Source organism: Pteronotus mesoamericanus, unplaced genomic scaffold (genome assembly GCF_021234165.1).
Source record: "Pteronotus mesoamericanus isolate MK-2021 breed Mesoamerican mustached bat unplaced genomic scaffold, CSHL_Meso_final contig_50, whole genome shotgun sequence".
NCBI lineage: Eukaryota > Metazoa > Chordata > Mammalia > Chiroptera > Mormoopidae > Pteronotus > Pteronotus mesoamericanus.
This window is the reverse complement of record NW_026555186.1, coordinates 24,839,090-24,852,379: the sequence shown is the minus strand read 5'-3', so window position 1 is coordinate 24,852,379 and position 13,290 is coordinate 24,839,090. Positions and strand designations below refer to the sequence as shown.

General features: G+C 34.6%; 1 protein-coding gene across 5 annotated transcripts in view; it reads right to left on the bottom strand.

Moving 5' to 3' along the window:
* Positions 1-673: 673 nt before the first annotated feature.
* BDP1 (B double prime 1, subunit of RNA polymerase III transcription initiation factor IIIB) overlaps positions 674-13,290 on the bottom strand; it is a 90,939-nt gene continuing 78,322 nt past the window's right edge. For 4 of the 5 annotated variants that reach the window (XM_054578474.1, XM_054578477.1, XM_054578476.1 and 1 more), the window contains exons 36-39: positions 12,848-12,887; positions 11,984-12,248; positions 10,284-10,530; positions 674-3,298 (exon numbers count right to left, since the gene is read on the bottom strand). In XM_054578474.1, the coding sequence (XP_054434449.1) occupies positions 3,167-3,298; positions 10,284-10,530; positions 11,984-12,248; positions 12,848-12,887 (684 nt within the window). In that variant the 3' untranslated portion in view covers positions 674-3,166. Of the gene's footprint in view, positions 3,299-10,283; positions 10,531-11,983; positions 12,249-12,847; positions 12,888-13,290 lie in introns of those variants that run through there. The other variant, XM_054578478.1, reaches the window with a different exon arrangement.

The window sequence follows — 13,290 nt, the reverse complement described above, 5'->3', positions numbered from 1 at the left end:
ATTTTACTTCTTCCTTTCCATTTTTGATGCCATTTATTTCTTATTTTGCCTAATTGCTCTGCCTAGAACTTCCAATACTATGCTGAACAGAAGCAGCAAAAGTGGACATCCTTACCTTGTTCCTGATCAAGAACATTTTCCAGAAGGGATGGGAATGATAATAGAAGGGAAGGAAATGAGTATATTTAAAAAAGCCCATGAAGTGCCCAGCAGCATGAATGTGGGGACAGGAAACAGGCAGGCTTACACCAAGGCTCATTACTGTGCAGAATACCACGGTCAAAAAATATGTAAATAGGCAGGCCACAAACTTAAGGGTTAAGAAATAAAAAACTACTTGCTTTGGTTACCATTAATACTATGTGTTATGAATTATAAATAATCTCAAGATGACTTAAAGTATACCGTAGGATGTGTACAGGTTATATGCAAATAATATGCCATTTTACATAGGGACTTGAGTATCTTTAGATTTTGTTACCCACGGCGGGGTCCTAGAAACAATCCCCACTAATACCAAGGGATGACTGTACTGTATTTTTATGGAAGGAAGAAAATAAGTATCAGCTGTACATGACTACTTGTTTTGGGTAACATTAAGAAAAGGACACAACGAAAATAGTATAAAATAACATTTATTTACATAATTTATATCTGTAGAACATAACTGCTTTCTTTAAAACAAGAAAATTTACAAGTGACATTTTGCTTTTTTGTCAAAGACTTCTTCAAGCAAGATACACATTGTCACTTCTATTTCAAATAATATAGTGGTAAACAGTGAATATTCATATTTTTATCTGTGCCTCAAACATTTACCAACAAATTAGGCTCTTAAATTGTCATGTTCACCATTTGCTAAGATGTAAGTGTTCAGGAGGAAAGTCAAGAAAAAAATAAAGGCCTTTAATTATATCTCCTTTAAGATTCGTAAAATACAAATTTTTCCCAACATCATCTTTACATGAATAGATTAAATACAGGTATGAACAAGTCTTTCCACCTTAAAAGGTAAATAAATACACTGATTAAGTTTCTCTTTCTTCAAGATTAGTTTTAAGTATATAATAGTAGGGTAATTTGGCTGGGTGACTTGAGTTTCTAATACAATAAATGCCCCCAAAATAAAATTATTTACACAGTAAGAACTTACAACTCTTATAAAATTAATTCACTGTAGGTGAACAAGAGACAAACATTAACAAAGTTAAAACATAAATATTATACAAGAAATAAAATAATAGTTTAGTTGTGGTAACCTAACACCCAAATCAACATTAATCAAATGAAAGAAACCTTTTAGAATGAGTTGTTTAAAAATGTCTAAAAACAGGGCATTAAAATAGCAATGTGATTTACTAGCATGATTCTTGTGAGCACATGAAATAAATAAATGTATACTTATAGAGATTTCCACTCAGATTTATAGATCCTCCTTTATAGCAAAAAAAAAAAAAAAAGTTAAATTTCACTTTAAGAAAATGAAGAACAAATGCTCTAATATCAATTCTTTCAAGAAGTTAGGATTACTGTTGTACGTCCTCCTGAGCCATATCCTATTTTACTAATGAACCTGAAAATTGTCCACTATTTTTTTCAATATATAAACACAATAATCTAGACATTAAAAATAACTTCCCTTTGAAATACTGATCATTCCATAATACAATCAACAGCTTTGTTAGGCACAACTACAACTTCAATGACAAATATCTCATAGGTAAAGACGTCAGCACCTTAAGGTAAGAAATCTACTGTCTCATGTAGAAGGTCAAACTAAAAGCACAATCCAGCCACATCCATCATTTATACTATCTGGCTGTTTTCAACTGAAATGACAAAGTTGAGTAGTTGCCACAGAGGTCATCTGGCCCACAAACTGAAAAATATTTTGCAAAAAATGTTTCTGACTCCCAACCTAATGTATTATCAACTGAGGATAAATATGCTTTTTTGAGAAGTTTAATTTGAACCACACCAAAGATTTGCTTGGGTGAATAACAGAATTACATATGTAAATTACAACATTGAAAACAACTTAAATTCATAATCACTGAATTAATAATCTTATTATCTTATTTTCTGTTTTGAATATCGTAATTATCTTCTGTACTTAAAGGCCTAAGTGTTCCTTAAGCAGAATTTGATGGGGGGGAGGGAAACTATCAAGAAACTGGTTTTCAAAAAAAGGAATGTATGTGTGTGTACACGTGTGTGTGTGTGTGTGTGTGTGTGTGTGTGTGTGTAATGGAGACTGGTTTTGTATGAAAAGTTGCCTCATAAATGAAGGAAAGGGTTTTTTTTCCCCATACAAATCCTGAGATTATCCAAGAAATAAGAAAAAAAAACAAAATATTCACAGTACAAAGTCAATATACTAAATCTATGAGAAAAATGTATTCAAAACATATACACTATCCAAATACTTTGTTATATCACTTTCAATAGCTTTAAATTTAAGAGGGAAAGGAGACAAACAAAATTGTTACTGCCTTCTTTACCCATATTCTGAGGGGTGAAAATAATTAAAACTGAATATTCTTTTAAATAAAAAATTTAAAAATAAATAAGCTTTTTGATGTTTCATTTTTATAAATAAGTTTAAATACTAGTTCTTTCAATTAGGACTAATGTTAACATGAATTAGAAAAATACATATTTTTCAGTCAGTCAAATAGCTGATGATAGAAAAGTTTTTAACAATTTACTTTCATATGCTTAGAGGCAAGTGAAAAGGCCTTAATCACCCAAAGAAAAAATCCAAACAAACAAACAAAAACCTTCACAAAAGTAGTTTGCTAAATGTTAAATACAATTCACCTCCAAATATGTAAGCACTGTGATTTATACAGAGACATTTATCCACTCACAACATTCCAAACTGTCCATGTGTTTCCAGTACAGGAATAGTCAAAATGTAAACAGGAGTTGCTATTTCTGAGAAAGCAAACCTAAATGCTTGGTAGTTCCAAAATGCTGAATTAATCAGAATGAAAGGAACCTCAGCAATATTTCCCACTGATTATAAAAAACTTCAAATCAAGCTCATTAAATAGTCAAAATCAATATAAAGAAAAAGAGACATGATGCTTTTTTCTAAATACAGTTCTGTTAATATAATTGACTCTGGAAATTCTAGAATTAAAAAAAAACAACAACAAAACTTTCATTCTGTTTCATCCACTTCAATAAAGATATCACTAAAGAAATACTCAGAGACTGTGGATGGCTCTTCTTCAAGTGCCTGGCTTTGGACACTTTTACCTTCTTCTTTCTGTAAGGAACGATCACAAGAAACCTAAAAAGGTAATAAAAATAAGTATGTAATATAACATTTATATATTGGTAGTGGTAGTCAAAATTGATATATTTGAAAAGCAATATAGGATATTATTAAGAGATTTAAATATGTTCATACTTATTTCTATGCTATTATATTAAGGAAATAATCCTAAACACAGAGTTTAATGAATAAGATAATTTTGGTAGCATTAGTTAAAATAAAAAATTGGAATCAACAAATAAACAACACTAGGCATGATCAGGTTAATTGTAGTGTATCCATGATCCATTATATCACCTTAATTTCCATGAAAAATATTTAACATAATAGAAAAACATATCATTATTAAGTGTATAATGAAAACATTTTAATAACCAGTATAAAAATAAACAGACCCACGAAACAGAACATTACCCAAAGGAATCATAAGAAATAAAAGCAAAACTATCAAAAATTACCATACCTATAATCTATAAAAAACTAAGATAGCATAATATCAGACAGAAACAGACACATATATCAATTAAATACAAGACCAGAAATATCCCCGACACATGGTTGGTAATTTAGTATCTGATAAAAATGATGTTTCCAAAAAGAAAATGAGAAAAGATGTATTATTCAATAAATGATGGTGGACAATTGTATAATCATCTCAGAAAAAAAAAATGTTAGGCTTATACCTCACCAAAATAAATTCTACATGGGTCAAAAGATTTAAATGTGAAAACATTTTTTTTTTAATCTACTATACAACACCATGGGAAAACTTTTAGAACCCTGGAATGGGGAAAAGGGAGTGTCTTTCAGAAGCCATAAATTATTGAGAAATTCATCTATGTAAAATAAAAAATGTCTGCATGGCAAAAACCACCATACACAAAATCAAAAGATGAATGACATACAGGGGTAAAAAATATCTGCAACCTGCCCTGCCTGGGGTGGCTCAGTGGACTGAGCGCCAGCCAGCGACCCAAAGAGTTGCCAATTCAATTCCTAGTCAGGGAACATGCCTCAGTTGCAGGCCAGGTCCCCAGTAGGGAGCACATGAGAGGCAACCACACACTGATGTTTCTCTCCCTCTTTCTCCCTCTCTTCCTCTCTCTCTCTAAATAAATAAATCTTAAAAAAAAAAAAAAAAAAAAAAGAGCGAGGGTACTAGAGACAGACCTGGGTCCAAATCCTAGGTACTCCACTTTAAAAAAAAAAAAAAGGTATCTGCAACCTATATCACAAAGGGTGTTCCTTAATACAATAAGAACGTCTACAAATCAGTATGAAAACGACTAATAACCCAATTCTTTGTAAAGTCAAATGATATGAACAGATGGATCAGAGAAAAAGCATAAATGATTCAAATACACAAAGAGATGTTCAACCTCATTCATACATGTTCCTTAAATCCATGAAGAATGATAAAAGTAGAAAAAAAGTGTTAATATATTTTCCATGTGAAGAAAAAGGCCTTCTCATCTACTGCTGATAAGAATAGAAACTAAGCCTTGGCTGGGTACCTCAGTTGGTTAGAGAGTCATCCACATACAACAAAGTTTCCGGTTCAATCCCCAGTCAGGGCACATACAAGAACCAACCAATGAGTACAAAAATAGGTGGAACAACATATCAATGTTTCAATAAAAGTTAAAAATTTTAAAAAACAAAACAAAAAAAAACCCTGGCTAGTGTGGCTCAGTGGACTGAGTGCTGGCCTGTGAGCCAAAGAGTCGCCGTTTTTTTCCCCAGTCAGGGCACATGCCTGGGTGGTGGGCTAGGTCCCCAGTACGGGGGCACTCGAGAGGCAACCACACATTGATGTTTCTCTCCCTCTCTTTCTCCCTCCTTTACCCTCTCTCTAAAAGGGGAGGAGGGAAGGGAAGCAGAGGTGAGGGAAGCGGAGGGGGGGGAAACAAAACATTTTTTAAAAAAACACTAAAAATATTTTCTTTTAAAGATTTTATTTATCTATTTTTAGAGGAGGAAGGGAAGGGAGATAGGGAAACATAAATGTGTGGTTGACTCTCGCACACCCCCTACTGGGGACCTGGCCCACAACCCAGGCATGTGCCCTGACAGGGAATCAAACCAGCGACCCTTTGGTTCGCAGGCCAGCACTCAATTGACTGAGCCACACCAGCCAGGACTAAAATTACTTTTTTTCAAATAATAGAAATTCATATAATCCCTATGGAGGACTATCAGCCAATATCTGTCAAAAGAATAATCATTCCTTTTGACCTGCAATTCTATTTCTAGGAAATTTAACCTACAGAAAATGTATAAAATGGCCCATTTGTAATTTAGCTATTACTACATTGTTTGAAATAGCAAATAATTAGGAATAACCTAAATGTCTACCAGTATGAGGCCAATATTACTTTATAGTATATACAAACAATGGAACCTTATGTCATTAAAAATAAGGACAACACTCTTGCTAAAAAATGAAAACAAATACTTGAATACAAATGTTCTGTAGCAGTTTTATTCATAATAGCCAAAAACTGAAAACAACCCCGACGTCCTTCAATGGCTAAATGGATTAAAAAAACTGGTACATCGACATTATGGAATACTATTCAGCAAGAAAAAGGAATAAACAAACCATTTGGATGACTCTGGAGAGAACTATTTTAGTGAAAAGAAGCCAATTCCAAATGTATGATTCCATTTACACAACAGTATATTAAATGCCATGTACATCACTTCTTTGGAATGACAAATTTAATGGAGAATAGGTTTCTAGAAGTTAAGGAGGGAGTCGGGATAGGGTGGATAGAAGTGGGTGTGTGTATAAAAGGGCAACATAAAGGTTCCTTGTGGTAACAAAACTATTCTGTATCTTACTGCAGCAACATCAGTATCCTGATTGTGATACTGTACCATATGTTTAAAAGATGCTACCGTTGGGGAAAATTGGATAAAGGGTATACACTGGGACTTCTCTGTATTAGTTTTTACAATTGATGTGAATCTACAGTGATCTCAAAATAAAGTATAATTTAAACTTTTTAAAAAGAAAGCAAGACAATGAAGAAGGAAGCTCTTTATCTACAGCTTTGCAGCGATCTCCAAGGCATACTGTAAGGTGAAAGCGGCATGGACGAGAATGGTATATGCTATTATTTATATAAAAAGAAGAACAATGTTTTTATTTGTATATACATAAAGTATCTCTAGAAAATTAAAACTAAAACTGATAATAATATATATCTGTCAAAAGGGGGAATAGGAAGCTAATGGACAGATGAGGGAAGCATTTTACTGTAAACTCTGTTGTAGATTATGAATTTTAAGATGTAGAATATATTACTTTTTCAAAAACTAATAAAATAGGAATTTATAAATTACATTTAGTTTAGATTCTTGCCTCTCACTACACACCAAATATATCTACCATTATACCAAAGTCAATAACCATGACTAGAATTAATTTTAAAACTGAAAATTTTATACCTCTGGATAAAAATTCCCCAATCATAAAAGCAATTGCAAAGTTTAAGAAATTGCAAAGAAAAAAGTAATGGATTTGACTAACCATTTGAAACTTATGTATATTTTTTAAAAAATCAAAGAATCGTAAAAGTAAATAAACTTGGAAAAACCACTTGTAGCAGCAAAGAGCTAGAAGGTACATGGCTTTTTTACACACATAAAAATTTCACACACAGGATGGCGGCATAGGTAAACACGGCTCACCTCCTCACACAACCACATCAAAACTACAAATGAAGAACAACCATCATTCAGAACAGCCAAAAATCGAGCTAAATGAAGTCCTACAAATATAGAATTAAAGAAGAAATTACACTGGTAGGAAGAGCCGAGATACGGAATGGGCTGGTCACACATCCATGTGTGGCAGATAAAAACTGAGAGGGGTATCTCAGGAGCAAGGGGTCCCAACCCTGTACCAGGCCCTCCAGCCCTGGGTTCCAGTGCCAGGAAGATAAGTTCCCAAAACTTCTGGCTGTAAAACCAGTGGGGATTGAAGCCGTGTAATAGAGAAATGCTTGGAGTCACACCCAGGCAGTTTCTCTTAAAAAGCCTGCATGTGGACTTACTCAAACTCACTCCCTGTGAGCTCCAGCACCAGCAGGTAACAGATTGAAAGGCAACAGAGACATGGGGAGGAACTGAATTGTCCACCATCAGGGTGAGAGCTGATGGCAGCTTTCTTCCAAACAGATCTGGCAGAGGCCATCATTCCTCCTCTGAGCCCTCCCCGCCCCTCCACCCTCGAGCTGGCAGGCAGGTGCCATATCTCAGACTCCATCAACATGGCTCACAATGGTTTGCCCAACCCCGGTGATTCTCTGAGGCCAAGCCCCACTCAACTTTCAGCCTACCCATACCATCTCCAGAGGTTTTTCCAAAACATGGCTTTTTTGGCTCATGCTTCAGATTTTCCTAATTCTCTTTAACTAGCAGCGCCCGGTCTCAGCAAGCCCTGCCTATCTCTCTCACTAAGTGGCCCCAGGACTGGTCCTAGCAGCAGCTGGTCTTGGTTCACAGCTTGTTCACACCTGGGTACCTCCAAGCCCAGCACAAGGGGCAGCCATCAGCAGATCACTTTGAAGCTTATGCTGAGTGACACCATAGAGAACACAGAAAGTGGCTGACTTTGAGTGTGATAAAGGCAATCAAGGCTCAACTACAACAGGAAAGTATACAGAGCCCACACAGTGAGTGTACCTTAAGTACCCAGCTTGAGTGACAAGGGAGGATATGCCAATGAATCCTAAAGGACATCTACCACATTAGTCCACTCTACCAAGCCTGGGAGAGATGCAGCACCTATCTCTTATGCAGAGAAACAAACACAGGGAGGCTGACAAAATGAGGAGACAAAGAACCATGGCCCAAATGAGGGAACAGAATAAAACTCCAGAAAAATAACAAAATGGAGACAAAAAGATGTATTGCATGCAGAGTTCAAAATAACAGTTTCAAGGATGCTCAGTGAACTTAGTAAGAACCTCAGCAGCATAAAAAAGATCCAGTCAGAAATGAAGGATACTCTAAGTGAAATAACAATTTACAGGGAAACAACAGTAGCCAAGAATCAAGTCAGCAATTTTGAATATAAGGAAGAAAAAAATAATCAGAACAGCAAAAAGAAAAAAGAATTTAAAAAAAAAAATGAGTGTAGGAAGCCTCTGGGACAACTTTAAGCATTCTCACATTCACATCATGGGGGTTCCAGAAGAAAAGAGAGAGCAAGAAATAGAAAACCTATTTGAAAAAATGTGAGAAAATTTCCCTAACTTGGTAAAGGAAATAGACATACAAGTCCAAGAAGAGCAGAGAGTCCCAAACAAGAGCAACCCAAAGATGCCTACACCAAGACCACCATAATTAAAATACCAAAGGTTAAAGACAAAGAGAGAATCTTAAAAGCAGCAAGAGAAAAGCAGTTAGTCACCTGAAAGGGCGCTCCCATAACACTGTCAGATGATTTCTCAAAAGAAATTTTACAGGCTAGAAGGGATTAGCAAGAAATATTCAAGGTCATGAAAAGCAGCAACTAAAAATTACAATTACTGTACCCAGCAAAGCTGTCATTTAGAATTGAAGGACAAATAGAGCTTTCCAGAGAAGAAAAAGCTAAAAGAGTTCATCACCATGAAGCCAGTATTATGTGAATTGTTAAAAAGTCTTCTTTAAGAAAATCAAAAATATGAACAATAAAATGGCAATTAATATACATATCTATCAATAATTGAATCTAAAAAAACAAAATAAATGAATAAGCAGAACAGAGGAGATCTGTATCTCTATACAGAGGAGAATGTTTTGGTGGTTGCCAGATGGGAAGGGGGTTGGGGAAATGGGAGAAAAAGGTAGAGGGATTATGAAGTACAAATTGGTAGTCATAGAAGAGTCATGGGTCTGTAAAAGACAGCATAGGGACTATAGCAGCCATAGATCAAACATACATGACTCATGGACATGCACAATGGTGTGGGCGATGGGCTGGGTGGGTGGGGCAAAAGCAGAAATATTGGGACAACTGTAATAGCATAAAAAATAAAATAATTTATAAATAAATAAAAAATAATAATTTTAAAAAATTTAAAATTTCACACAAATTGGTAAGAAAACACTTAGATCCCAAAAGCTATAAATTAGCAAGATAGGAACAAAAAAGGAAAACAATAAAATATCTAGTAAATATATTGGAAAAATCAAGTCAATGGTAACTAAAGAAATGCAAATGAAACAAATGAAATCACATGTCCACCCTCTACCATTATATTAAATTTAAAAAAATTATTTTGAAGAGTTATTATCTAATGCTGGCAAGAATGTGAATAAACTGGCACTGGAACACTGGTGGTAATTATAGCACTGCTCTCCAAAGTAATTTGGCAATGATAATAAAGACAAAAAATCTTGGTCTCAGAAGACAATTCTGGGAAATAATATAAAATATTTTTAAAATTTTAAAGACATTTTTTACAAAAGTACCCCTTCCTTTGAGTCTCATCCTATCCATTAAAGGTTACCAGCGTTTGTTGAGATTCTAAGTCACCCCAATATTTGTTTAAATCTTTGATACAGCTTCACAGATTTTTCTATCCCAATACTTCCCATATGTACAGCTTTGGAATGCATAGAAATAAAACACCCAAATTCTAATTTTACTGTTTCTTGAATTTTTGTGGGTGTAAGGACATTTCTCTGAAAGCAATTAAAATGCAAGCACTGCTCTGTTTTGCTTCCACGGATCAGAAGAATCCTTGCTTTAAAGAAACGGCAATTAAGTGCCTATGGCTAGTTCAATGACTCTGTACTAAACTAGCTGTAACTTCCTAATTCAACACTTTATCTTCTTCCAGTATAGTGGTGCGAGGGGTGGGTATGATGTGGAGGAAATGGACAGGGTTTGTTCTGCATCATTTCTGATACCCAAATGATAATAACAATTGCCATGTTATTCCTAGCTGAGTCTGATACCCAATCCATTCTATAAGAACAATAATAAGCCAGTGTCACATACCTGAGCTGCTGAACTGCCAATATTCTCAGGTTGAGTATTATCAACACTTGGAGATGAAAGCAGATCAGAGGATTCTTGAATTTTTTTCTGGCCTTCACTGAGTGGTTTAGATCTTTTCAAATTCTTTCTTGATACAGGTATAAGAGGTTTTAGGCGTTTCTTACTATGAACCTGAGTTGGTGCATCAGACTCCAAACTATTCTTTGAACATATTAAAGACAAAAATCCCAAGGGTCTTCTGCCAGGTCTAGAAAAGCAAACACAAAGGTGTTTTAAAAATATCCAGGAAGATACATTCCTAATACCAATTTCTTTCCATTAATCCTAAAATGACATATATGATACCACATTAGTGGTATCAGCACATCTGCTAAGTACTGATATCACTATGCTATCACATATATTTTGTGACAAAGGTCAATGCTTACTGTATAGCAGTACTTCTCAAGCTAAAAAGTGCATACAAATCATCTGGGGATCTTATTAAAATAAAGCTATGACTGAGTTATGACTGAGGTGGGACCTGAGTTCTGTATTTCTAACAAGTTGTCAAATGATGCCACTAGTCCCAGGACCAGACTTTGAAAAGCAAAGCTATGGAGCAGAGGTCAGCAAACTATTGCCCACAGGCAAAATGAAGTTCACCACCTGATTCTATAAATGTTTCACTGGAACAAAGCCATGCTCATCTATTTAAATCCACTGCTTTTGTACTACAAATGCAAACGAAGACTATTGGCCACAAAGCCTAAAATATATACTAAATTATCTATACCAAAAAAATTTGCTGACCCTCAACTGATTTTTAACCAAAAACCCCACGATGCCTCCCTCATTCCATATTCAGCACATCTCTAAGACAAAAAACACTGATCCTCAACTGTTTTTAACCCAGAATTCCATGATGCCTCCCTCATTCTATATCCAGCACATGTCTAAGACCAGAAAGGATATTGCTGAGCTTTATTTTCTGTAGTTTATATTATGAAATAATACATTCATTAAATATGCCTTTTTAAGCTACACATGTCCTTCCCCTCCACCTTTTCTTTAATGGAGGTTAGCATATATCCTCCCCTCTTCAACTCACCAACACATGTTAATAATTTTAATACGGCTGACAAGTTAGTCATTATCCATAACCCAGAAGGCTTGCTTCCAGAGTACAAGGAAAATAACGTGTGAAAAGCTAGCTTTGGGCTTACATTCAACACTCTCATAGGGAGAAAGCCACGATTTCCCTTTTTGGTATGCCACAAGAGAGAAAAATGGACACATTATCTGGGGACCTCAATAAAACAACACCCACAGCTACTTCTGATGTTAGCCCTATGCTTCAGGTCACCTACATCTGTGCTGGCAGCTACTGTATGACAGAATAAATAATAATCAAAATAATAACCATGGACAATGTGAAAAACAAAGTACACAATACTAAACTCTAAAGATTTTCTATCTAAAAAGTCAAAGTTTCAGCCCTTAAAAAGTGAAGCTCTTGTTATAGGGAATGTATATTTATCTCAAACAGTCCTACAAAAGTGTTTGATATTACCATATTTCCTTCCCTTTACCAACAGAGGGTTATTTTCTAAAATACCATCCTTAGTACTGGGTTTAGTCATTTATTTAAATATATATATATATCCCAAAAGAGAGAAATGGAGAATGAGAAACATTTATTGGAGATTTCCTCATGATACCTGGATAGTGGGGTTTTTGAAGATGTGATGCCAACCACTTGTTCAAACTTAGAAGCTGCACAAGTCCTTCCCTCCTTATCAGACACAATCATCTTATCCTGAGGTAACTGAGCTGTATTCTTTTCTACATGTGTATCCATTATTTTATCGAGAGGTCTAGATCCTATACTCTGAAGACTTGGTTCAAGTTGCTCTTTCTGAGGTTCTGAAGTTATATGTGTGCTTTCTGAAGTAGGAAAGACATCTTGTCCCTTGTAAGACTTCCCTTAAAAAAAAACAAAACAAAAAACAAATGAACACAGTTTGAAATTAATACATCCAACTGAATTGAAAAATTTGAAGGAAAAAAAACAAATCCATGATATTTTATTATAAGCATGCCCTACTAAGAGTAAGCTGAATTATAAATTAGTGGAGTTACCAGGATGCTTAAGGATAATATAACTAGTCAAAAGCTGAAGTTAACAGCTTCTTCATTCGGATACATAACAGTCATATCAATATATTTACACCTAAAAAACATTTCCCCATAAATACTTCTGGAACTAACAAAGTGATCACTTTCTAACCTGAGGGTATAGCTAAGGACCTGTGAAAACTCCTTTATACTCAAGTTTCTAATTCCTAAAATGTAGTTGTCATGCTTTTTCAGGAATCCTGTAGACACATAATTTTCTGTTAATTGCAAGAAGAAAGTAGAGTTCTATGGCTACCAAAGTGCCAAACTGAAATCTTAGCAAGGAAGAAAAACTTATAATAATAAATTAGCAAGACTCTGCTTAATCCCAAATTTGATGAAGATGCATAAAAAATAATCAGGAATACTTAGGAATATGTAATTGCAATAAAATTTATTTCACTCACCTGCTCCCTCAAAAACATTTATTAATTCCTTTGAACATACCTGTTTTAAGAAAATTTACAAAAAAAATTAGAAACCCATTTATCAAATAAAATTAATTTTCTTTCATTCTTTCTGTTTTAAGTATAGAAAACATGTACCTCCCAGAAAGCTTTAGGGTCAGGCATATCTTAGGGGAATTCTACCAAACTATTATTGAAAAGATATTTTTACTGTTATTGAAATTGTTCCAGAGCACAATACAAGAGGTAAAGCTTCCAAACACCTTTTATAAATCAAGCATAATATTGATACCAACTAACCATTTTCACATCAGTGCAAAAATATCAAATGAAATATTACACATAATTCAGCAGTACATCAAAAGACTAATAATACATCACAATCAGTAGAGTTTGTTTCAGGAATGCAAAGATGATTCAATATTATGAAATCTATTAATTCA